The sequence below is a fragment of the Haliotis asinina genome, chromosome 1 (genome assembly GCF_037392515.1).
Source record: "Haliotis asinina isolate JCU_RB_2024 chromosome 1, JCU_Hal_asi_v2, whole genome shotgun sequence".
Taxonomy (NCBI): domain Eukaryota; kingdom Metazoa; phylum Mollusca; class Gastropoda; order Lepetellida; family Haliotidae; genus Haliotis; species Haliotis asinina.
The window spans coordinates 102,815,198-102,842,152 of record NC_090280.1 but is presented as its reverse complement, the minus strand read 5'-3'; the positions used below and the strand labels follow the sequence as shown (position 1 = coordinate 102,842,152).

The 26,955-nt window shown below is 43.8% G+C and overlaps 1 protein-coding gene across 1 annotated transcript in view; it reads right to left on the bottom strand.

Moving 5' to 3' along the window:
- LOC137257357 (cytochrome P450 4F4-like) overlaps positions 1 to 26,898 on the bottom strand; it is a 28,871-nt gene extending 1,973 nt beyond the window's left edge. The window contains exons 1-11 of the mRNA XM_067794686.1: positions 26,620 to 26,898; positions 25,790 to 25,937; positions 24,114 to 24,286; positions 23,395 to 23,519; positions 22,325 to 22,387; positions 19,977 to 20,100; positions 3,656 to 3,800; positions 2,689 to 2,818; positions 2,053 to 2,248; positions 795 to 877; positions 102 to 167 (exon numbers count right to left, since the gene is read on the bottom strand). Coding sequence (XP_067650787.1) covers positions 102 to 167; positions 795 to 877; positions 2,053 to 2,248; positions 2,689 to 2,818; positions 3,656 to 3,800; positions 19,977 to 20,100; positions 22,325 to 22,387; positions 23,395 to 23,519; positions 24,114 to 24,286; positions 25,790 to 25,937; positions 26,620 to 26,784 — 1,418 coding nt within the window. The 5' untranslated portion in view covers positions 26,785 to 26,898. The remainder of the gene's footprint in view (positions 1 to 101; positions 168 to 794; positions 878 to 2,052; positions 2,249 to 2,688; positions 2,819 to 3,655; positions 3,801 to 19,976; positions 20,101 to 22,324; positions 22,388 to 23,394; positions 23,520 to 24,113; positions 24,287 to 25,789; positions 25,938 to 26,619) is intronic.
- Positions 26,899 to 26,955: the final 57 nt, after the last annotated feature.

Sequence of the window (26,955 nt, the reverse complement as noted above, 5' to 3'; positions counted from 1 at the left end):
TGGGACAGGATTTCTTTTGTGAGAGAGTTCGGCTGTAGTTTGAAAGTGGAGGTCTACATGATTGGATATCTGCTTCCTGTTGATGAATCACCAGTACTGACCTGTGTATCACCCTAGCAAGGGCAATCTTCAGTTCATGCATGGCAAAGTTCTGACCGATACAGTTCCTGAAACATACAACAGCATCAACCCCTGGCTTGGTACACAAGTCACACATTTCTTTCTCCAGGGAATAGTAAACAATCCATATGTTCTTCTTTATCCATAATATTTATGCTAAGATGCTAAATAATGCAGAAGACTCTGTGTTATTGTTGAAACAAATATATATATAGTTGGTAGTAGAAATACAAAGTTTATACTGCCCCATATTGTTTAAGTCAATCACAGATGTAATCCAAAAACGTAAAACATAAACCATCATCAAACTGCATCATTTGTATTTCTTGCAACATTTACCTGAACAGTGCATCAGTTAGCCCTGAGTGATGATTCTTTACTTAGATCACCAACACTGTTGTTTGTTTTCTGGACAAGATTAATCGTAATTATCCCTAGAAAGTATTAAATCTGGCATGACAGAAAAGAAATGCAGTTTGCTTTACCACTATATATAGTGCAACTGTTTTTGCCTGTTTAGCACTGACCATATCTTTGCTGCCAATAAATAATAACTGTTGTGAATAACAGAAGAATTCTACAGTCTTCTACTTTTGAGTTGTGAAGCATATTTTCAAGCATATACCAGTATATAAGCAATGACATTCTGTTCTAGTTAACAAAATCTGGCCTACCTTGGTCCAGCGGAAAAAGGTACGAAGCTGTAGTGGTCTCGACTTTCGGCATTTTCAGGTGCAAACCTCTCAGGCTGGAACTCCTGAGGAAGACAATGTACAGATTCATGGCAACATATAGTGTGCGCAATAGTTTCCAAATTTTGCTAGCCACTTGTACCAGATGTGCTTGAAAGTTACAAACCCGCAAAATAATTCACAAGCTTGAAATCTGTATGTAGTAACAAAGCAAGAGAATACTGTAAAAAAGGTAAAATACCATCAAATGGAAATAAAAATTGTAAACCAAAAGTCACTGTGTTCTGTAATCTGAATGGTTGAAAAACATGATCAAATGGCATTAGATTCCTGGAAACTACAAGACTATTCACGGCGTATTGACACGTAGAAACCTTGCAAACAATTGTTTTGTTGAGTCATCAACAGTGGTGACATCATTCAAATCATATTGTGACGTAAAGTCAGAATGATGTCACAAATGAGCAACTCCAGATGCTACCATGGGCACCAGCTGAAACGAAACAGCTGCTAATATGATGAACATTTTAATCAGGCCATAATCTTGCATGATTTAAAAGTGCATTATAACTTTACAAGTCGGAGAGAGTGATATATACACTAAATGGCCCCATGAAAAGTCTCTAGCCAGTCAGATCAGTGACAGAGGAGATTAACTGTCCCAAGAGGATCTTTGCTTGTCATGGGCTAGTGGGACAGTGGCTATTTCACACACTGATTACATATCTTCATACAGCACACGCTGTTATGTCCATTATGCTTTAACGTTGTACTGGTAACCATGGCAGCTACATGGCATGTGCTTGTAGTGATGTTGCTATGTGACAGTAATGATGGAATGACAGGAATGATAATAATATATGGATGAATAACTTCTTTATTAAAGCGAGAACAACATTTTGGTGTAGATTTTAAAACCAGTATCAAGCAAGTAATGAAAAGAATAATGATTGTGAGGCCCGTTTCCCAGTGTTTTGAATAAATGCTATCCCACATTTGCATATATTTTTATTCTGTCCACCCGTGAAGATCTGGTCTTTGGCAACCTGTACTTGCAATACAAGGTGACTATGCTTGTCAAAAGATGCGACAAACGAGACTGGGAGGTCAGGCTCGCTGACTTGGTTGACACATGCCACTGGTTCTCAGTTGTGCAGATCGATGATCATGCTGTTGATCACTGGGTTGTCTTGTCCATTGCCATCAATAATGTTTATATCATGATTCTAACTAAACTCACCAACGAGTTGGGCCAGATGACTGGGTTGTGGTGCAGATTGTAGAGGACCACACTGACGATAGTACCCTTGGGGACTTCCTGGCCATCCACAAGGATGGGCTGGGTTATCTCCCTTTGTATGAATGGCACTGGAGTGTGGAGTCGGAGACTCTCCTTCAGACACATGGTGAGGTAGGGCAGGTGTGGAAGATCCTCCCTGGGAAAAATTACGTACATGCTACACAGAAACCAGGCCCCAAAGTAAAAGAGGGAAATTTAATCAGCTGCCAGTCAGAAGCTGTAAACGGCAAATCTGAAGCGGTGAAGCCGTAAACATTTCAGACTTGAATCAGTTTGTCAAAGGTACAACAAAAAGCAGATGGAGAGGGAAGTAACTCTCCAGTAAGGGACCGATTGTGATTGTGACCATTGTGATATTATGGTCTGCATGGTGACATGATTTCACCAAACTGTCGAAACTGTGTACTGAAAATCTGGGAAGTTATAACTATGTCTTGGTGTTGAAAAATATTGCAGATAATATCTCCATAAAAAAACAAAAACACACGCACAAGAAAAATGACAAAAACACCAACATTACTGATCATGCATATTCTTCCTTGACCCTGACTTCAAGTTTCTACCAGTTACACGTACATCTCAATATCAGTGTTCTGCTTCCGGGACATGAGGTCCTCGACCTCCCTGTATACAGCTTCCTGACACTCCTGGTGTTCTGCCAGTGAGTACAGAGTCCAGGAGAGGGCACTAGCGGTCGTGTCGTGACCTGAGAAGATACAACATGGCAACATTACAAAATGTTCAACGACTCCTAGTTATTTACACACCAATCCAGCAAAGAGCAGTTTATATGCCACAAGGCCTAAAACCATTAATCCATTGTTCATCCATGTTGGCACTGATGACGATAAGGATGTCTATGAAAGACAACATCTTAATTCAATGAAAGCAACATTCTATAGAGACGATACATTTATCAAGCACACAACCACAGTAGACAAGGGTCATAATGATATGCAGCTTCAAGGGAGTAAGTGAGTTTTTAGCAACATTCCAGCAATATCCTGGCAGAGGACACAAGAAAATGGGCTTCACACACTGTCCCCATATGGCTAAGCTTCAAGAGACTGACAAGGGCAGAGGTGCCAAATGCAAAAGATTACTGTCTCTTCTTTGCAATAAATTTAATAATTAGATGACAACAAATGCATCCCAAATCCTCTTTGATGACACAAGAATTTCACTTCTGTATGTATTGACCATATAATGTCAGTGGTTTCATCGAGAAAAATGTGATATGATGTAATCAATTGTACATGATGTCACAGACTGTTTAAATGACGTCATCAAAACAAGAGTAGGCTGCATTAAGTGAAGTTTCTCTGCAGGGTTGATATTTCATACTTGTTTCATTTTCTCTACTAAAATGTCAACAAGCAACATATGGCGTTACCTTCTTTGAAGTAGAAAAGAATATGTCCCAATGGGCGTCCCTCTCCAAAAGCTTGGAATTGATGCCAGTCATTCACACAGGACAGATACTCTATAATTCTACATGGTACCACATTGCCAAGTTGTACAAGTGTGGGCAGACATCTCTCACCTTCAAACAGGAAGGTGTCTGTTTCATCACGGATCTCCTGCGGGGTCAGTCCCTCCCCGTCATCATCCCGTGCGGTCAGCAGTATGTCCAGGAAGTCCATACAGCGCCGTCTCTTGACCACATCCTGCTCCACTGAATGGGACAGCTGACAATAAGGATGTATCTAGTCAAGGACTGTATCTAGTCAAAGTATCTGTCTACTGAAGGCATGTAACTTGTGAAGGCATGTAGCTAGTCAATAAATGTTTCTTGTGAAGGCATCTACGTAGTCAAGTCATGTGTCTAATCAAGGCATGCATCAGGTCAAGGTGTGTATCTAGTCAAGGCATGCATGTAGTCAAGGCATGTACCAAGGTGTGTATCTAGTCAAGGCATGTATCTAGTCAAGGTGTATCTAGCTGAGGCATGAATCTGAGGCATGCATATAGTCAAGACATGTATCTAGTCATGGCATGTGGCTGTAGTCATGGCATGCATATAGTCAAGGCATTTATCTAGTCAAGGTGTAGGAAATTTAGGACCCGTGAAGGTCCCGAGGTATAATAGGCCTTCAGCAACCCATGCTTGCCATAAAAAGCGACTATGTTTGTCATAAGAGGCGACTAACGGGATCGGGTGGTCAGGCTCTCTGACTTGGTTGACACAGAGACCATATACCGATCGGTATATAGTCCCTGGTCGACACATGTCATCGGTTCCCAAATGCGCAGATTGATGCTTATGTTGTTGATCACTGGATTGTCTGATCCAGACTCAATTATTTGCAGACCGCCGCCATATAGCTGGAATATTGCTGAGTGAGGCGTAAAACTAAACGCAATCACTCATTAGAAAATGTAAGCGCATATATATTTTCGTGAGGTATGTGCTTTTGCTGTGGGGGCAGAAGAGTTGCGTCCCTTGAGGAGCGAGGCGAAGAAAACACAGAAAGCATGGACATAAAGAAAACACATGGACAGCTCATCGCTGAACCTCGAAAGTATCATTGATAATACTGGCATGTTTGAACAGGAAAAACAAACGTATCAACACACTTCATTGTATTTCCTGCAAATAAACTCCTGAAATAATTCTTTTAGTTCTTTCACGAACACAAGGCATGTATGTAGTCATGGCATGCATATAGTCAAGGTGTTTACCTAGTCAAGGTATGTATCTAGTCATGCTATGCATATAGTCAAGGCATGCATCTAGTCATGGCATGCATATAGTCGAGGCATGTATCTAGTCAAGGTGTTTATCTAGTCAAGGCATGTATCTAGTCATGGCATGCATATAGTCAAGGCACTTTTCTAGTCATGGCATGCATAGAGTCAAGGCATGTATCTAGTCATTGCATGCATAGTCAAGCCATGTATCTAGTCAAGGTGCTTGTCTAGTCAAGGTATGTATCTAGTCATGGTGTTTATCTAGTCAAGACATGTATGTAGTCAAGGTGTTTATCTAGTCAAGGCATGTATCTAGTCATGGCATGCATTTAGTCAAGGCATGTATCTAGTCAAGGTGTTTATCTAATCAAGGCATGTATCTAATCAAGGCATGTATCTAGTCATGGCATGCATGTAGTCAAGGAATATATCAAGTCATGGCATGCATATAGTAAAGGCATGTATCTAGTCAAGGTGTTTATCTAGTCAAGACATGTATCTAGTCATGGCATGCATATAGTAAAGGCATGTATCTAGTCTAGGTGTTTATCTTGTCAAGGCATGTATCTAGTCATGGCATGCATATAGTAAAGGCATGTATCTAGTCATGGTATGCATATAGTAAAGGCATGTATCTAGTCAAGGTGTTTATCTATTCAAGGCATGTATCTAGTCAAGGTGTTTATCTTGTCAATCATGTATCTAGTTGTGGCATGCATATAGTAGTATAGGGAATGATAGTCCGAAAACACTTTTCAAAAACCCCTCTACAAAGCCTCATTTACTAAATGAGGCTTTGGTGGGACCCTTAGCTCTTGATACTATTGCCCCTACTACAAAGCCACGCCATCACGTTTACCGTGACTTGGCAGGCGGTAACACTGTGCCGTACGGTACGATCAATAATTCTTCTCTTACAAACCCCCTACCCGGCCCATCCCTCAAGTAGTACAAGTTAGGTTCGTCGGCTTTCATATCCACTTTATCTATGTTGTAAGTTTTGACTGACCATATAGGATCGGTGGCTCGCTTACGGTTATCGCCCCCTATGTTATGTTTATATCGATGAAACAGTTTAACGTGAACCGCCTACGATCTCTTTGGTGTTCATAATAAAGGCTTGCTGGGCTTTTTGTATTCCCTGTGCTATGTACTTTTTTTTCTCATCCTCGCTGATAGCAGACTTACGAGACTTGGATCGAATATCTTGTTTCATTCCGTTATATTTTTTGAGTTCAGAGAGGATTGAACGAAACTCCTCTTCTGAGATCTTACTGTCAGATAGTGCCGTGGAAATTCGCTCACTCACTGTGTTTAGCTTTGCTTCAGCCAGAACCTTTATCTCGTCGTGTTTCAATGCCTTACGATTAAGTCTGCGTGATACTAACTTAAGCGCCAACCCTACCAACCCTGTCACCCCAGCCGTTATTTCAATACCTAGCACTATAGGTGCAGCCACGATGGTGGTTAACAACCCAACGCCTGCCGCCCCTAGTCCCATGCTGGTTGCCATAAGGGTAGTGTCAGCCCCATCCACGATATTGAAAGCTCTATTGTACTTTTTACATAGTGCTTTCCGCGTGTCACGGTCTTGTTCTAGTTGACGTTTTACATCACATAACTGCCTCAAGCGGAACCCATCTACGGTTTCCAACGTCTTCGCTACTTCCTCTACGACTGGGTACAGACCCATCCTATAATATATATTTTGAAAGATATTTTAATTGGGGTTCAGTTAAAAATCTATCAATGTATTTGAAGCCTACAAGATCTAGACCATCAATCAGGGTAATAGGTGAGAGGCTAATAGACTTTTCTGTTGTAATAAAAACCCCACTGAGGCTTATTAAGCGGTTTATAGGGGCCCCGTGGGTATCCTGTTGTATAACAATACGACAATATTGGCCTGTGTGTTCATCAAACCAGTGTATTGACACCCCGGGTAAAATTTGTTGTTCTTTTGAGGTGTTTTCATTACCTAAATAGAAAAAGAAGACTTCTATGATGAGTGTGAAAGGGGGGGATATATCAAGATATACGTTATAATGATTATTGCGAAATGGTAATTTATTTGTTACTATAGTCCTTAACCTATTTTTCCCGGGACCAGCAGTTATCATGATTAATGACCTCTCCGGAATGAAATCCCCGACCCAACTACCGTTGTTCTTAATCTTAGAGATCACCCCATTTTCACCTATTGTGATATAAGGTGAGGCTGGTGTTAAGTTGACCAGCCATTTGGGTTCTTTAAAATCTGATAACGGCACCCGTTTGTACACGTTGTCTTTGAAGTGCAGGATGTATAATTCATCTTCCTCACCAGGCTGATCGAATCCCTCTGTATCTCCCAGGTCGTTAAGTGTAGTGTTGGGATGATGACTAGTCATTATTATACTATTATGATATAATTTCCAACTGGTTTTCTGATAATAATTCAGGGGTTAACTTTATACCCATGAAGTGTATGTTGTCAGGCAGGAAGATATTGATTAGTGATATCTTATTTTCCACGATCACGTTGACCCCCTGCAGACTGGTCTTGGAGTCGACACCCACCCGCACGTAAACGTTGCAAACTTGATACTGGTGTCGTTTCACCCACCCGAGTTTGATCCCCTTCACGATCTCGACATCATTCACCGATGGTTCCCCTAGGTAGACTTTGATGAACAGTGTTGAGTTTGCCGGTAGACTCTCTAGTATCTTGACCACGCCTTCGAATTCAGACACCAACTGCAATTTCACGTTTTGTATGGCTGGTTTACTCGATAGCATGTGGGCTGCTATAGTGTTGACTGGGCTGACGACTATGCTACGTCTCTGAGTTGGGACGTAAGCCACGAGCAGGGTTCCATTGTTCACGACTTTGTTTAGGTGGTTGTCTTTGTTATCCGTGAACACGTAAGGGGAGACGAGTCTAATATTGAGAAACCATTTGTTATCGGGTAACAACACCCACTTGTCATCTTCGGTGAAGACGAGCATATATGGTTTGTTTTTGGCGACTGTAGTGCTCTCAACATCGTCCAAGTCGAACAGTTTACCCCCGAACGATGGGTATATTCTCCAGTTGTCATCACCGGTGTTGACGAGGGCGTACTTAGTGTTGACTGTTGCTCCTGTGGTATCTATCATATCACTTAGGGTTCCACCGGAGGAGACTTCAACGCGTTTGTAAATGTTGTTTTTCAGTTGCAAGGCATACGATTTACCATCTACTCCGGGAGCGTCGAAACCGCGTGTGTCTCCGAGATCGGAGATCCCGATATTGACACATTTTTTCACTCCGGGCCCTTGTGCGCTGGTCATGTTACGTGAAGCGTTAAGCTGAGGTATCCTATATTTACAGGATTATGATTTATATCTAACACCGATATTGTCAGCTCAGGTATGTTGCCCTGGGTTAATCTCTTATACTGCCGTGGTGAAAATGACTCGGTTCTACCGTCGTTGAATTTCTCAGTTTTCACCGGCACTGCTCTCAATATAGTGGAAGGGTGGCCTCCTTGAATGTTATACGTTGTGCTCACCTGACCGAGATGAATGTATAGCTCTCGGTACGGTACTAGGTCGGGTAACTTCGTGCCTGTGACGGTTGTTGTTGGTATTATCTCGTCAGGAGACATACCGAGTATCCTCGCTAATGGTCGGCCTAACCTCAAGGAGGTTCTTCCGTTGTTGATTAACACCACTGTACCGTTCGAGTCGTTCATCTTGAGTTCGGCTCCCAGGGGTTTGAAGACCTCGTCGTTTAGAGAGCACACGCTGTAGTAGCCGTCAGTTATCTGACTGCGAGTTCCACTGACGAACAGCTTATTGTTGCTGATATTAATGTTAGTCCATTGCGGTAGGTAGGTGATATCGCAGAGTGCGACTTCGAGTTGACCTGACGTGTTATCGATCGCGTGCGTCAGTTGAACGGCCTCACCGCTCGTTATTCCTGGAAGTGTTATGTACATATTATAATATATGAATTATAAATTATAATATGGATTTAGCACACTTGAAAATCGTGGTGAATGCAGATGGTACGGGGTTTAAAACAACCTTTATTGATATCTTTGAAAAGTATGTCGTGTCCGTTAATAACGCGCAGGCGGTGGTAAACTGGAATCAAAACCCAATGCAGTTTTGGCAGAACCAACTCAACTTTGCTGTGTGGTGTGCGACGACAGGGTCGGGTGTGAAACCAGACTACGGTATAGACGAACTGAGTAAGGCGGTTATTTTGTTTCATATTTATTATCAAACGAGACGAATATTGAAGGAAATAAGTGCTCCTCTTCCCCAAGATAAAGCGTGGAGTATGACGAATAACCCCTATGATAGACGCGCTTATGAACGTGTTTGTGGGGAGTTTGAGATTCCAACGAATAAAGACTTTCGCCTTCCTGGTGTGAACCATGGTCTCGGTATAGTTCTCGTGTACTTCTACAGGTCCGGAAAATATTATGCCGGTTCTAAAGATGGTTCATACAACCCAAACCGGCATACATTTACAGGCCCCACAACGAATGAAAAGATCCATGTCAGCTGTATAAAGCAAACCAGTCCTGATGCAGCCACAGCCTGGACTAAAATGATCTCAAAAACATCGAAAGGATTCACTCGTGCTGGTACAATACGCTTGAACGACTCGATTCGAACGTACGTGTGGGCGCTGTTGGGTGCGCAGTCGATGACGCGTTCTAACATCCTCGGTAAGGGAACTGCTTACGACGCTCAGACACAATTCGTTTCCAACGTTGAGGATGCTATCAATTCTCCAGTTGATCTCCCGAGGGCTATCGACCGTTACCAAAACGTGTTAGAATACGCCAGATCGAAAGTCAATTACGTGTTCGGCGTGGGGTTGTACATGGCCCCGAGTGATATGCAACTGAGAATAAAAAAAGTGGTGGGTTATAACAACAAAATAGTCATAGCCACGGCGGACCAAAAGTTGGGTATCAACCCCGATATTAACACCCCCTATATCCCACACATCCCACCACGTGAAAAGGGTATAGTGGCGCCACCCCCGGAGCCTAAAGTTCATGTGTCCCCCACACACCCTCATGTGCATGTGGGGGTACAGCAGCATATTGATAATAAAACAGCCCTAGTGGTTGGTGGGGTAGCTTTGGGGCTTATTTGGTTAAAGATTTCTTAGCCGCTACGTACACCAGACCCGCCACGGCGACGATGGCTGCCCACAGGTTTTGACTGAGCCACATGGCAGTTTTAGACAGAGCGCTCAACAACCACGAGACGATGCTACCCAGTATGCCGGGAAGGGCTTCGGCGGCTTTACCAGCCAGTTTAGCTAGGCCTTCCCCGAGTTTTTTAATCCAGTCTTTAACACCCCCACCGCCAGGGGGTGTGGGGGTAACTCCCCCACCGGCAGGCCCCACAGGGGTTCCCCCCGTCAGTGACACCACCAGGGTTGATATAATGAAACCCAATGCAGTCAGAATGCTGGCGATGGTGATCCCTTGCTCCCGGAACAATATCCGAATCCTGTTGGCTAAAGTTGTATCCTCGTTCAGTATTCTATCGATTGTTTCACGAATACGACTGATCTGGGATCGAAGCTGTTCACGATTCAAGGAAGCGGATTCCAATCGTGTACGTCTCTCGTCTTCTAAATCGCGTAGTCGTTCATTGATACGGCGCTTCATATCATCGTTTTCAGTTTCGTTGAGTTTGGTTTTTTCCCTAGCGATGTGCTCGTCGATTTCGTTCAGTTTCCCCATGTTGTTCACGAGTTCTCCACGCACGCGTTTCACGGCTTCGTCTAAGCCGCGCAGTTCCCTTACCGGAAAGTCAAACCCCGGTAACGGTTTGTCCCAGTAGGTGCTCAACAGTTTTTCTATGCTGTCTGAGGCTTCTGTAGCACGCTGTGGTGTCATTTCATCTCTAGTGGTGAGGTGGGATCTGGTAGCTTGCAGATCTTCTTTAACGGCCTTAGGTATTGCACCACCGTAATCATTCATGTTTAGATTTTTACGGATAAATTCAACACCATAGCGGCTGGCTAGAGTTGACAAGGCCAGTGGTTTTTTATTGCTCTTGTTAAAGAGGTCAACCCCTGGGTCAGACTTAAGGCGTAGAACACCCTTTGTATCAATAAAAAAATCCTTATGGTATCGACCCTGTGGTTCAACGTAGTTTTTATCTCTTCTTAAACTTTCGAAATAATCATTTACCGTTGTTTCCAAGAGTTCTTGGTTCAATGGTGAACTAGTAAATGAGGTCTCCTGCTCATCATCGAATGCCTGGGCACTAGCGCCCGGCATCTCATCCATAGGTATGTCTTCATCCATTAGTATTAAAAATATATTTCTTTTATATAACAATGTACGGTAGAAAATTAGATCCTTTCAGAAAATTGAGAGAGCCATTAGGTGCCAGAGCCGTGCGACAGTCGGTGACCATCACCAACAATCCCAGCAAGATAGACCAGAATCAAACTCTGCTGGTTAGATTTCCAAACCTTGGTGAGAATGACCTCATTGTACCAGGCACTGTTCGACTGGCGTTCAATATCACGTTGGCCTCCGACAACGACAAACGCGAGCTAGTGCGGAACGTGGGTCGAGCTATCATCAAGAAAACGACCGTCAAGATCAGCGGTAACGAGGTACTGAGCATCGACAACAGCGACGTGTTTCACTGCTACAAGGATCTCTGGAAAAGTGAGAGAGAACGAGTCAATGATGTGTACCAGGGTATCAGCAAATCAACCCGGGCGCGCATAGGATACGTCTTCACGACAGACCAGCTAGACAAGCTATCGGACGGTGAAAAGGCCATCGCTCTAGCATACGGGAATCGATTCTGCGTGCCGCTCGACTTCGAGTTGCTCACGGGACACGCGCCGCGCTGGGTGATAGGCTAGAATACGAGCTCACGTTTAACGACTATAGCAAAGTAGTGCGTACGCCGAACGGTGATGAGGCCAGTTATTCCATAGACAACATCTCTCTGGAGTTCGACATGGTCACTAGCCCGGAGCTGGCCAGGCAGGTTCGAAGCCAGTACTCTGGGAAGATGGCTATCCTGTACGATCGCGTACTGAGGCATAGATCAGTCGTGCGTGATAAGAGCGACACTGTGTGGAATATCAACCTGAACGTGCCGGCGCGATCGATGAAAGGTATCCTGGTCGTCCCCGTGGAGGATTACGATCCATTCCGGAGGGACAGCGAGAAGTTTTTCAACCCCGAGATTGAAAAGGTGGAAGTGACCATCGAGGGCGTGCCCAACCAGCTGTTTAGTCATGGCATGAGACCACACCAGCAGTGGGATGAGATAAAAAAGCTACCAGTGGGGGATTACATAACAAAGGACCTGGACCTCGGCTCCGTGCAGATCGGTGAATACCTGACCACCAAGTACGCCCTATGGTTGGACATGCGATCCACGGATGATGATAAACTGCACGGTAGCGGGCGTCGTATAGATAACGGCAGCGAAGGGATAACCATCCAGATTAATAAGAAGGCCCAAACCGCTGGTAAGTTGAAATTATATTTGTACGTAATTATGGACGCGCAACTTAATATAGACAATGGGAGATTTGTGCAAGCCATCTACTGATGGGGGGTACCCCCCCACACCCCCCAACAATAAACTGCCCCACACCCCCCTGGGGTTACCCACTGACCCACACTGCGCTATCATATGCGGGCAGACTGGCTGTGGGAAGACCGTTTTCGTGTTGGATATGTTGGAGGGTTACTACAAGGATGTGTTCGATAACATCGTTATCATGTGCCCTACTCTGGGCATGAATAAAACGTACGCGCGACCTTGGGTGATGACGGACCCGGACGTACACAAAATCAACCCTGGAACACGCCTGCAGGACTGGTTGAAAGCTCTTCACGAGAAATTTAAAGGGGAACCGACGCTGTTTATACTGGACGACTGCAGCGCTAATCGCGAGATAACAAAAAAGAGAGACATGCTATCGTACCTGGCCTTCTCCGGCCGGCATGCAAATCACAGCGTCTGGGTGCTAACGCAGAAGTTCAACTCGGTGTTGAAAGACCTCAGGGAGCAGACGCGATGGGTGGCCTTATTTCACTGCAAGGACAGGGATTCGTTCGAGGAGTGTTTGAGAGAGAACGATGTGATGAGTAAATTAGAACGGGAACGGGTGAAGAAACAGCTCGCTGAAACTAAACACGCTAAGCTCGTACTAAAGACCGACCAACCAGTAGCATATATAGTATGCTAAAGCTAAGCAAAGCTAAGCTAAAGCTAAGCAAAGCTAAGCTAAAGCTAAGCAAAGCTAAGCAAAGCTAAGCAAATGCTAAGCATAGCTATGATATTTGAAGTATTTGTCGTGTGCAACTTAACCTTCATTTCTCTGTGTTTTGTTTGTATCGGGTATTATATAGTTAAAACTAAATCTTACTTGTTATATTATAAGATGGAGTGTGAGGAATTACTCGAACAATTGTCGCCCGCAGGCCCCACTGATGACAAGCGAGAGAAACTGGTGGCGTTGGCTGTTGGTGGCAAAGCCAAACATTACTTTGGAGACTACACCCCGGATAAAATTCACAAAATGTCAGCCGAAGAAATCGATAAGCTGTACGCTAGATACGAGTCCCGGCTCGGAGCAGAAATGACAAAGACAATAGGATCGGCTATGACCCAGATATACACCGGTATTGTATCACACTTCCTTCCCATTCCACCAGAGCGCCGACTTTACCTGTGGGAGGACCTCGAGAAAGACCCTTTTATCGAACACGCCGTGAGCTCTATCAGCTGCGGGCTGTACCACAAATATGGTATGTTGTTGGCTCCAGTGACGGCGGCGATTATCACGGCAAAACATTGTCAATTTGAGAGAAAGAATAATAATAATAGTATAGATGGATGCTGCACAGGAAACCCCAGTGAGTCCCGAGGTGACGGAACCAGTGAGTCCCGAGGTGATACCCCCAACAGTGGAGACCACTTCAACAGTAACCAGACAGAAGAATCCTAAGAGAGTAGCTGCCGGTAAAAAACGGTGGTGTAACCAACATAAAGTGACCAACCCCCGATTGTTGTTGGCTGTAGGTGTAACTGCTGCCGTGGTTATAACATGGTTATACGTGGGGGTACCCTCCCACAGTGAGCCACCACCCCCCACCCACAACAGTGGGGGTGTGGGGGTATCCCCCATGGTAGACCCGCATATCATGTTATAATTTAAAATATTTTATATCATATACATAATGTCTGAGGGGAAAACGTTCGTCAACGACGCATACCACGCCACAGTGGTAGCTAGTCTAGCAGTAGGGTACGCTCGGTTAACTAAAATGGTGCTTAAACAACCAACTATCAAGCTAGATTTCAACCTGCAGGATATGGGTATGCTCATAATGAACCTTGGTATGGCGATGGCCACAAAAGACATCCTAGTAAAACAAGGAATAATACCTGATAATATAATGAAATAAATATAGGGATGGCCACGATAGCTATGATGGTCGGTGGGGCGTTAGTGAATGCCCTGGCATTTTCCGGGAGTAATTTCCTCTTCTCGAAACTACGAGATGATCACGCGGCTGAAATACAGGAAGAAAGGAAGCGACACGATCTCGCTACTGAGAAATTACAAAGAGCACAGGCCGAGTACGCTAAAAAACGCCTCCAGAGGATCGATTTTATTAACGAACAACTCACGCGTGAAAACCATGCCGTTCAAACATTCAACGATGTTGATGAAGCAATGAAAGAATACTATCTACTAACTGGTAAACAATTGGAACCGCTCAATAAACCCACACTCGCTCAGTACTACACACCATCCAAGGGGCAAATGAATCGTGAACTGGGCTTCATAGTGTTGGGTATAGCAGCTACTGCGTTGGTTGCTAAGCAATTAAACTAAAATACCTATATAAGTAAACATGAGACCCGCTCCATACCGATGTGAATATATACTTATGGGGAAGACCGAGGCCTGTGGTAGGAAATGCAGGAATCAGGGGTTCTGTTGTTTCCATATGGGAAGTCCTAACTACACGTGTTCTGTGTGTGGTATCGGGGTTAAAGGACACTACTGTTTATGTAAAGCTCACGGAGCGAACGTAGTCAGACATCAACTCATATACGAGAATAAAAAAGGCTACATAAAAGAACGTAGGCGACTGCTCAAGATAGCCACTTAAGAGTTACCTCCCCTTACTGTGAACCAATTAGACATTAGTTCTCTTAGGTGTACACACGATGTCTACTGTGCGCGAGCTCAAGAGGGTCGCAAAACAGAGAGGTGTTATCGGGTATTCTAGAATGCGGAAGCCAGCATTGTTGAGATTACTAGGTTTAGAAGTCCCTCCTACGGTAAAACAATTAAAAGCTCAAGCAAAACAGCTTGGACACACAGGTTATTCAAACCTGGGGAGAGCCGGGTTAACCGCATTGTTATCACATGCCCCCGTACCCACTGTAAAACAACTGAAAACCGAGGCACACGATTTGGGTTTAGGCGGGTATTCCCGTATGAGGAAACCACAGCTCGTAGAATTATTACAACAGAATAGAGCTGTTGACCTGCAGTTCGTTCGCACTGAGCGCGCTGTAGGCAACTATTTGAGAGGTTGGCGCATGCTCGTCGATAGAAACATAGACATTACAGATATCAAGCCTCTGATAGCTGATAAGGTCAACCAGGAACTAAATAACCTAGGAAGTATCAAGTTTCAGATCACGGTGAAAATGTCGCTCGATAAGGAGGGCACCACAGGGGTCACTGAGTATGTTCAACCTTACTTCCGAGGCAAACAAGAGGTCGTCACACATACAGAGACCATTGACGCATCAATCGATAATAGTTTTCAGCAGATACGAGAATACCTAGAACGCTACACGCACATGGGGTCCGGGTGGGCTGTAGATAAAATCGATAACGTCTATCTAGACATAGCTAACTACGTGCCGTTCAGAGGTGGGTCATACCTAGCCTTGCCTCCCTACTATAAGAACAAACAAGCCATAGTAAACGTTAAGAATAGAGGAAACGATTGCCTGAGGTTAGCTATCAGGTCAGCCTTATTTCCAGCTGCCACTAATCCGAACAGGCCTTCTAATTATCCACAAGACGATGGGCTTAATTGGGATGGTATAGATGAACCCACCCCCATATCCCAGATCACTAAAGTAGAAAAACAGAATAATCTGGCTATAAATGTCTTTGGACACGAAGGTAACACAACAATAGTACACAGGGTCAGCCCGGTGAAGGATCGCCAAGTTATTAATTTATTCATGATCAAGCGAGGTGAAACGTATCACTACACGTGGATAAAAAATCTCAGCCGGTTGTTGCACGACCAGTCGAAACACGTTGGGGAAAAACACTTTTGTGTACGATGCCTACACGGTTTCAGTCGGGCCGATTTATTAGAATCCCACCGGGAGGATTGCCAAGGTGTGGGGCAGACGGCCATACGAGTCGACATGCCTAAGGAAGGCGAAAATATCCTAAAATTCGACAATCACAAGAATCAAATGTCTGTGCCTTATATCATATACGCCGACTTCGAAGCCTTGGTGGTAGGGGAATCATCCCCCAGTGGGAGTTTCACCCACAAGACACAAGAGCATATAGCCTGCGGTTTTGGATACATCGTCGTCCGTTGTGACGGGGAAACGAAAGCTCCGGTAGTGTATAGGGGTCCTGACGCGGCTGAAAGGTTTCTAAAGTGTTTGCAGGAGGAAGAAAAAATTATTAGGAATGCATTGTATAAAATCGCTCCCATGCGTATGACCCGAGCCGACAGGCTAGCTCACGCTAGTAGCACTAAGTGTCACGTGTGTGACTCACCGCTTAATGGTGATTCGGTGAGAGATCACTGTCACATAACTGGTAAGTATAGAGGCGCCGCTCACAACGCGTGCAACCTCAAGCTTAAAATCAACCCTAAGACAATAAACATTCCCGTTGTCTTTCACAACTTGAGAGGGTACGACTCACACTTGATCATGCAGGCCATCGCGAAAATCGATGGTAATATATCGTGCATCCCCAACAACATGGAGAGATACATCTCCTTCAGCTTAAACGGACTTAGGTTCATTGACTCGTTTCAATTCCTCCTGTCGTCACTCGACAGTCTGGTCAAGGCTAACAATACCTTCCCTATCACCGATCGATACACAGACGCCGAGACTAGACCCCTGCTTATGAGGAAGGGTGTGTACCCATATGAGTACATGGATAGTTGGGTCAAGTTCACCGAGACCAGACTACCTCCTATCGACTGCTTTTATAGCAAGCTGAATGAGGCGTCCGTCTCACGAGATGATTACTCGCACGCGACTAACGTATGGAATAAACTGGGTTGTAAGAACCTGGGCGATTATCACGACCTGTACTTGAGGACAGATGTACTGCTGTTAGCCGACGTGTTTGAAACGTTCAGGCGGACCTGTTTAAAGCAGTATAAACTCGACCCCGCATGGTATTACACCAGCCCAGGTCTGTCGTGGGACGCCTTGCTTAGAAAGACCGGAGTTAATTTGGAATTGCTCACAGATTACGACATGCACCTATTCATTGAGAAAGGCTTGCGAGGTGGGATTTCCATGGCATCCAAACGATACGCTAAAGCAAATAATCAATACGTGAAAGGTTACGATCCTAACAAACCAACCAATCACATTCTATACCTCGACGCAAACAACCTGTACGGCTGGGCCATGAGCCAGTATCTACCTACAGGGGGATTCGAATGGGTACCCCACGTTGATGTTATGGAGGTTGCACCAGATTCGAACAAAGGGTATATCCTCGAAGTTGACTTAGAGTATCCCAAGGCATTACACGCATCGCACAACAGCTACCCCCTTGCACCCGAACGTATGAGGGTTAACCCAGACTGGATGTCTGAGTACCAACATAACTTGTCAGGTGGGCGTGTGACAGACGTTGAAAAACTCGTGCCTAACTTAATGAATAAGACCAAGTACATCGTTCACTATCGCAACCTACAGCTGTACCTGTCGTTGGGTATGAGGCTGGCCAAAATACACAGGGTGCTCATGTTTGACCAGAGCCCATGGATGGAGCCCTACATCAGAATGAACACAGACCTACGAAAAAAAGCCACCAGTGATTTCGAGAAAAATCTCTACAAGCTCATGAACAACTCGGTGTTTGGTAAGACTATGGAGAACCTGAGGAAACGCGTGACCGTGAAGCTGGTTAGATCTAGTGAGGAAGACAAGCTCAGGAAATTGATAGCCAGTCCGGCATTCAACCCGTAGCAAGATATTCACAGACGACCTGGCTGCCCTACACATGAAGAAAAGCCACATAAAATTCAACCGACCTGTTTACGTGGGGATGAGCATCCTCGATTTATCCAAACACCTGATGTACGACTTTTACTACAACGAGCTCAAGAAACAGTACGGCGACAGGTGCGAAGTGCTGTACACTGACACGGATTCCCTGCTGATGGAGATTCGAACCGAGGACGTGTACGAGGACATGAAAAAACACATCGATTTATACGACACCAGCGACTACCCTAAGACCCATGCCATGCACAGTACGGTAAATAAAAAGGTCCTAGGTAAGATGAAGGACGAGTGTGCTGGCACGCCCATAGCCGAGTACATAGGTTTGAGGCCTAAGATGTACTCCATACTGAAAGCCGACAATAGCGAGATCCGGAAGGCTAAGGGGGTTAAGAAGTATGTGGTGAAACAACACATCAAACACGCCAGATTCAAGGAAGCCCTGTTCAAGACCCGTACCTTTAGACATAAAATGAACACACTTAGAAGTGATGGACATAAGATATACGGACTGACTATAAACAAGACGTCCCTATCGCCTATGGACACGAAACGTTGGATAGCTATTGATGGTATAAACACATACGCGTATGGACATGAAAAAATTTGAGGCTATTTACTACAGCCCGCGTGGGTACTGGAAAGGAGCTAGCGCAGTAGATAAGCTAGCTAAACTAGCGCGAGTACCCCCGGAGGAAGCCAAAGCGTGGCTTGAAAAACAAGCCCTGTGGCAGATCTATTTGCCGGCACCACGCTACGTGCCTAGAAGGAGGTTCGGTATTAACATACCTAATAGCATTCACCAGGCAGACCTACTGTTCCTACCCCACGATAAGAGGTACAAGTATGCCTTAACCGTAGTGGATGTAGCCAGTCGTTACAAGGAAGCCGAACCCTTGACCACGAAAGATTCGGCCCAGGTAGCCAGAGGATTTGAACGTATATACAAACGCAGCCCACTGACGTGGCCAACAGAGCTGCAAGTTGACCCCGGACGGGAGTTCATGGGTGCCGTGTCACAACTGCTAGCCAAACACGATACAAAGGTCAGGCGTGGCACGGCCGGAGCCCATCGCAGCCAAGCCATAGTTGAGAGATTTAATAGGACTTTGGCTGAGCGCTTGTTCGGCTATCAGTATGCTAGGGAGATGACCACCCCTGGAAAACGATCGACTGAATGGGTCACGAGGTTACCCAAGGTGGTGTCGGCAATCAACCATGAAGTCACCCGTCTCACCGGTAAGAAACCGGCAGACGCTATCAAACTAAAATCAATAGTTGCAGAGTCGGCCGCTCCATTGCGTGGGAAGGAGAAACAGATACCGGATAGGGCCCTAGTGAGGTATCTATACCAGCCGGGGGAACACGAGGGCGATAGCCGTAAGCGAGCCACCGATCCTATATGGTCAGTCAAAACTTACAACATAGATAAAGTGGATATGAAAGCCGACGAACCTAACTTGTACTACTTGAGGGATGGGCCGGGTAGGGGGTTTGTAAGAGAAGAATTATTGATCGTACCGTACGGCACAGTGTTACCGCCTGCCAAGTCACGGTAAACGTGATGGCGTGGCTTTGTAGTAGGGGCAATAGTATCAAGAGCTAAGGGTCCCACCAAAGCCTCATTTAGTAAATGAGGCTTTGTAGAGGGGTTTTTGAAAAGTGTTTTCGGACTGTCATTCCCTATACTACTCATATAATCAAGGCATGTATCTAGTCATGGCATGCACATAGTCAAGACATGTATCTAGATGCAATTCAATTCAACATGATGTAACAGACATAAGAATATTCAAATACATTGACATATACTTTTCAAGCAACACTAGCGCTTGATAATGAAAGGCTGTGTTTGTAAGTCAAGAAAACAAAGGTACCAATGCTCTTCTTCTGTTCTCTATGATGTCCTCTGCCACACTGTGAACCAGATCGCAGCACTTCTGGAACTGGCGTCCGCTCGGAGTCAGCATATACACCCATTTGTTGTGTAGCCATGGCTTGCTGAAACAACACTGTGTTATGTAAATAGTGGCTTGTTTTCGCTCCACATAAAAGTGATGTATACTGTTATATATAGGACATTTATATAGTACTATAGTCCATCCCACATGCATGCTCAGAGCGCTCCTTTGTTTTTCCCCTCGATCACTGGATGTCAATTGCAACTGCATCATATTGCCAGTATTATCAATCTTAATTCTCTACGGATCATACAACTAGGCACTCCGAGTTACTGTGATTTTCCATCATTTCGAGGTACCCATTCACAGCTGGATAGACTGGGACACGTAGTCACACACTGACCATGCTTTCTGCACATTGATGTACCTGCAGTTGGGTGTTTACACATGTTCATGTCACACAGTGTCCATGCTTATGGCACATTGATGAACCCGCAGCTGGGTGTTTGCACATGTTCATGTCACAAAATGTCCATGCTTACGGCACACTGATGAACCCGCAGCTGGGTGTTTGCACATGTTCATGTCACACAGTGTCCATGCTTATGGCACATTGATGAACCCGCAGCTGGGTGTTTGCACATGTTCATGTCACACAGTGTCCATGCTTACGGCACACTGATGAACCTGCAGCTGGGTGTTTGCACATGTTCATGTCACACAGTGTCCATGCTTACGTCACACTGATGAACCCGCAGCTGGGTGTTTGCACATGTTCATCTCACACAGTGTCCATGCTTACGGCACACTGATGAACCCGCAGCTGGGTGTTTGCACATGTTCATGTCACACAGTGTCCATGCTTACGGCACACTGATGAACCCGCAGCTGGGTGTTTGCACATGTTCATGTCACACAGTGTCCATGCTTATGGCACATTGATGAACCCGCAGCTGGGTGTTTGCACATGTTCATGTCGCACAGTGTCCATGCTTATGGCACATTGATGAACCCGCAGCTGGGTGTTTGCACATGTTCATGTCGCACAGTGTCCATGCTTATGGCACATTGATGAACCCGCAGCTGGGTGTTTGCACATGTTCATGTCGCACAGTGTCCATGCTTATGGCACATTGATGAACCCGCAGCTTGGTGTTTGCACATGTTCATGTCGCACAGTGTCCATGCTTATGGCACATTGATGAACCCGCAGCTGGGTGTTTGCACATGTTCATGTCACACAGTGTCCATGCTTATGGCACATTGATGAAGCCGCAGCTGGGTGTTTGCACATGTTCATGTCACACAGTGTCCATGCTTATGGCACATTGATGAAGCCGCAGCTGGGTGTTTGCACATGTTCATGTGGCCACCATCCGGTAATTTATCAATGGATTTATTGGTTCTTTAAAGTGCACAGGGTTGTACACTATGGATTGTGACAACACGAATAGAGCTTGCACACAAAGTTGACTCCAAGGTGTTTACTCCTGGTCACAGGTGGGCTCGATCCTGGTACCTCCACTCTTGATGGATCACTCACCTGGAACCTTAGGTAGCTTGCCCACCATGCCCACATTGGGTATTTTTATGTCATAAATTTGATTCACAGACAGTGTTTAACAGAGCACTCAACAATATTCCAGCTGTCTGACAGCAGTCTGTACATAACATGCCTCATCCAGTTACTCCATATGTGATGTTACGAGCAACAGTTCACACCATGGAGGTACACATGAAATCTGACCACTAGATCCATTTGGTCATCACTTACAGCCAACAAACACTGCTGAACATTTCTAACCTGAAATCACCATAGGAACATTTTTCTCCTGCATGTCATAACCCTAAATCATCCGTTAACAATTTTTCTGCCTCATGCACATATCACCTGTATCTCATATGATCAGGTTTACAACCATGCCGGAAGTGACAAACCAGAATCTACTGGTTCTCAAGTGACAACAGGCCAAAACTGTGTGCTGCCTTCTTTGTTGACATAGATGTTGCACATATTTCTTATAGATGGTTTGCAAAACATTTTCTCATGATTATATACCTAGTCTTGTCATCACTTATCTTAAGACCTGTATCTTTCGGGAAGTTCTCACACAAGCTGATGCACCTCAACATAACTCTTCAACAAGTCATTAAACTCGCATCTGTGCTGCAGTAAATAATGAACAGTTTCACCAAACTGTGAATCGTTAATGTACGATGATGCACACACCTTGTTAAATACAAAAGTTGAAAATATAATGTCTCACACCTTACATTTTATCAACAATGAACACATACATGATACCCAGGAAAAAGTCACTTACAAGAATCTGTCAGTGGCCAGGTGGGAGAGGGTGTTAACAGCATTCACATAGGGGTGTTTTGTTCTGAAGTGGAAATCAAGCATTAGAACTCTATATGGGAAATAAATATCACATTTTGGTAGATACTGTAATACCAGGCTCTGTATGTTTGATCGAAAATGGTATTAGCTGAAGTATACTCTGAGTGCTGTACTTATACTATGGGTACATAATACATATGCTGTACCTTCCAACACAGTACCCCGGTATAATATATTCCTATCTTGCAGTTTACGGGATTTACAGTAATTTGACTGAGTCCTAAGAACCTGTTTATTTTTCTTATTCAACAAACTTCAAAATGTGACATTAACTTTTGACGATTGCACAGTTTTTTACTGTAACTACTTTCCCTGAGATCCGCTGATAAGTTGATATTAGTCACTTTCGAATGCCCCTCTTATTGAACATCTGAGATGACTTTGAGTCTGTTGAAACAGTTGGCAATTCTAGTTTGTGTCAAACATTGAACTGCCAACAAGCAGCTTCATGTAATTCATACACTCACAGAGGCAAATCTGTGACTGCGTACATGCATGTTTGTTTGGGTGTCTGTGTGAGTGCTGGAAAGATTTCCTTGAGGAGAATTGCCCATCCCCAACATCTGGACTACATCATTTATTTGCAGCCAAAATCCTTGATCCACCCTGCATTCAGGGTGTAAAATCAAAGCCCCAGTTAGCGTGTGATTAAGCAGGTGCTCTCGCTGGCGCCATTTGGAATGTTGATCACACTCATGTACGAACGTGCAAAGTTTCTTGTGATTTTCCTTATTACTGACAAATCCAACAATATTTTAACAAGTTACACATGTTTAATTGAAGTCATTTCTGTAAAATTGATAAAATAAATTCATATTAATAAAAATAAGTTTTGTGTGTATTTATTGGAATTGGACATTGTGTCAATTCCAGTGTAACTGTTGGTGATAATTGTCTAAAATGTGCATCACACTCCATTAATATATCATAAGACACTCCTCAAACATACCAGGCACTGACCTGATGTTCCAAACACAAAAAAACACTCACCCGATGTTCTGGCAGTCCGTGTCATATGAGAAGGCACATTTTAAGATGACATCCAGTGTGAACAGACTGACCTCGGTGAATACTTCAAAATAGTTGTCCTGCTGTGAGAACCTGTCCATCTTGCTCTGTCCAACAGATGATGCCTCCGTGAGATTCACTCAAACCAGTGAAATAGTGGTAAAACAACGTATGAAAATCGTAAATCACTGATCCAGATTACATTCTTTCAGAGTGAAAATGCCCAGAATCTTCAATGGACAGTGGGTGATTTAATGCAGCATTGACCATGTGTTGTTGTAACAAGGATAACCTTGTGGGTAAAGCACTTGCTTGTAATGACAGAAACTGGGATTTGATTCTCCATATGGGTACAACATATGAAGCCATCTTCTGTTGTCTGCTTCCATGATATTGCTGGTATATTGCTAAAGACTGCACAAAACCTCACTTACTCATTTGCTCACTTACCAACTCTTTGTTCTATGTTGCCATAAATGTGAGATTATGGTAAATAAGTTGTATCCAGAAAAAGATATGATCACATCAAACAGCCAGATAAGTCTCTTTGACTTGGCTGATAGCCTGTCATCTGAATTCAAATCATTGCACTGTAACAGAATCCCTACTGAATTCTCTGGTCCTTTCTTGACTATTCAGAGGCTGCCATAAAGCTGGTATTTTGTTGATAACAAAATCAAACAACAAAACAAGTTCAGTACCAGAAGGATGTCCACAGCTCTGTTTTTGATGGTGATGTAGGGTCTGAGGATGTCAAAGTGGAAGGCAGGTGTCAACATGCGTCTATTTCTTGCCCACTTGCTTCCCTTGCTCAGCAGCAAACCATCGCCAACCCATGGACGAATCAGGTTGTAGATCTGTGCAGCTTTGGGCTCTGCAATATTTACACAAGAGAAAGTCAGCAATTTGCTGTGCTCAAATTATTCTTTCTTTTACTCACCCATGACCAGGTCTTCCATATTTCAAAATTTGATACACAGACTATGCTTCTCAAAAGATAAGGTTGGTGGTTAACATAAAAGTTCAAGCAGAATTGCAAAACATATTTTTTAATGAAAATTGAAACTGTTGTTATGAGGATAAATATGGTTAAGAAATAACATAAATGACCAGCATGAAATACATTGTATCTAAATCTTAAAAAGCGATGGAAAGAATTGTACACATATAGATTTTAATCACTTAAATGGGCTTTGGTAATGAACATCATCTCAGGATGTAACATATGCCACATCTGGGATTTCACTTTCTTAGTAAAGTACAAATTCTAGTACTTTTTTTGAGTTGAGTCCCATCCGGGATTTGAACCCACACCCTCAAGAGTCAGGCGCCTAATTGCCAACACACAAAGTCAGCCATCTAACCCGCTCAGCAACCATGACTTCCACAAAAATGAAAGTCTAGACTGCTGTCTTTCTGTACCCCTCTGGTAAGTGGTAATAGGCACAGCTCCCATGGCCAAAAGATATGATTACACAATGCCATTTAAAAAGTGGTCAAATGTAACATCAGGTTGTTGTAAATGTACTAACTGAAAAAACACCAACTTCTTTCACTTGAATTATGTTTGCCAAAACATTCATCCATTCCTTATATTCAGTCTTTAATTCACTAAAATATACTGGTACAGCCATGATAAAGAAGACCCATTTCTTCATATGGTCATAGATTATCTGTCATGGCAAATTATTCAAACTGATATCCTAAGACAAAATGAAGTAATCTCTGTATTATGCTGATTACCACAAATGTATGTAAAATTGTATAGATGGCATGTCCTAGCATTATGATACTTGCAAAATGGATATTGTACACATCAGTGTTTTGATCCTGCCAACTGTGTGGGTTTGAACATGAAGTGTTTCATCACAAAATCATCGTCTAATGTAGGTTCGATATCTGCTAGTCATGGCACTGTAAGATAACATAATGATGTTCCATTTGTGTGTTGTCCTTTACATGCTCATGGAAGTGTTCATATCCCCTTGTCCCTTCCTAGATCTCTTATCTTAAACTTACAGTCAACACAGCCTGTCATCATACTAAGAGATACAACTCTGCAAAGTAAAATACAGCACTTCCAAACCTGGGTCATCTGTATTGATCAAGGAAAAGGAGTTATTTGTGACTAAAAGTTCTTGTAGGAAATTATGGTTGGTTAGTTGGTATTAGAGTTTTAGGGCAAAGCATGATAAGAGGCCTATTTGCACCCAGTGTGGGAAATGAACTCTCAAAGTCACTTAACTCCCTTGCCTCAGTTAGAAGAAACTGTCTGTGACAGCAGATTTTGATGAGTGTTCGATGGCTACCTTTCAGTGTCATTTACCCTGTTTCAGGATGTACATCTTGACTTGGTGCATAGATGGAGATAACCAACCTGATGTTTTCAAGATGGTTTTCACAGTATCCGGATGGTTGACCACTAGCATAGAAAGAAATGGACCAAGCCATGCCAATGAGCAATATGGAAAGTTTGTCGTCATCTGTCGCTGGAACTTCAAGCCCTCTTCATTAGGTCCAGGGAACTGGAAACAAGGTTTTAATATAAAACACTCCAGTGTATCATTAAATAAATACTGGAATCGTGTTGTGTGTTGATGCAGAAAGTGCTCACTGACCATGCAACTTCTAGACCAGTCTGTAGGTGACTGTATTACCCAAATTAAATGCTCACTGACTACATAGTAGACGGCAGACGTGATTGTAAATGCTGTATAGATAATGTCACTGACTAGATACTGTGATACCCAAGAGTAATCTGTATGATTTCAGTTTGAGAGCAATGAACACTCAAAATCAGAACAGGTGAGTTTGGTTTTATTCCAGCAACAACACCGTGGGGGACACTAGAAATGGGCTTCAAGCATTGTACCCATATAGCGAATCCAGCCTGGGTCTTTGGGATGACAAACGAAGACTTTAAAAACTAGGCTACAGCAGCACGCCAAACTCTGAATGGAAAGAATTCCTTCTGTTCCCCCATGTTCTTTCTCCCACACAGATTAACAGTGATAACCCTAAGTGTTCAAACCTATATATTGTACTTAATTTGGGTATATATATATATATATCAATTACAAAATATTATTTGGGGTCGGGGAACGGGAGGAACTCTTGCCCCCATGCAGACAAAATATTTAAGCAGTCTACGTATCACTCCATTAATTTAAATTAACTTCTTGATCATGATTTAAGAAATCCATTTACCCGTCCAAGATGCCCCCATATCGGATTTTTCTCATCCTGAGGAAACTTGTTGACAGCTGCGGCGTATCTCCTGAAGCTGAGAATGTTCTGGGCCAGCTTGATGGCAGCGTAGATGATGGCGACGAGGAAGCCGATGGAAACCGTCACCGAGAGGAACGCTGACATTGTCGGTGCTTGAAGTGTATTTAGCTACATCAACATCCTCGGACTTTGAACAAGTTGATTATGGGCTAATCGTAAACATTTCGGGTCGTCTGCTAATACTTCCGGGTTATCTTTGAGTAGATTATCCTCAAAACACATGTTGTAAAGGCGTCATAAAACATTTCAGATTAT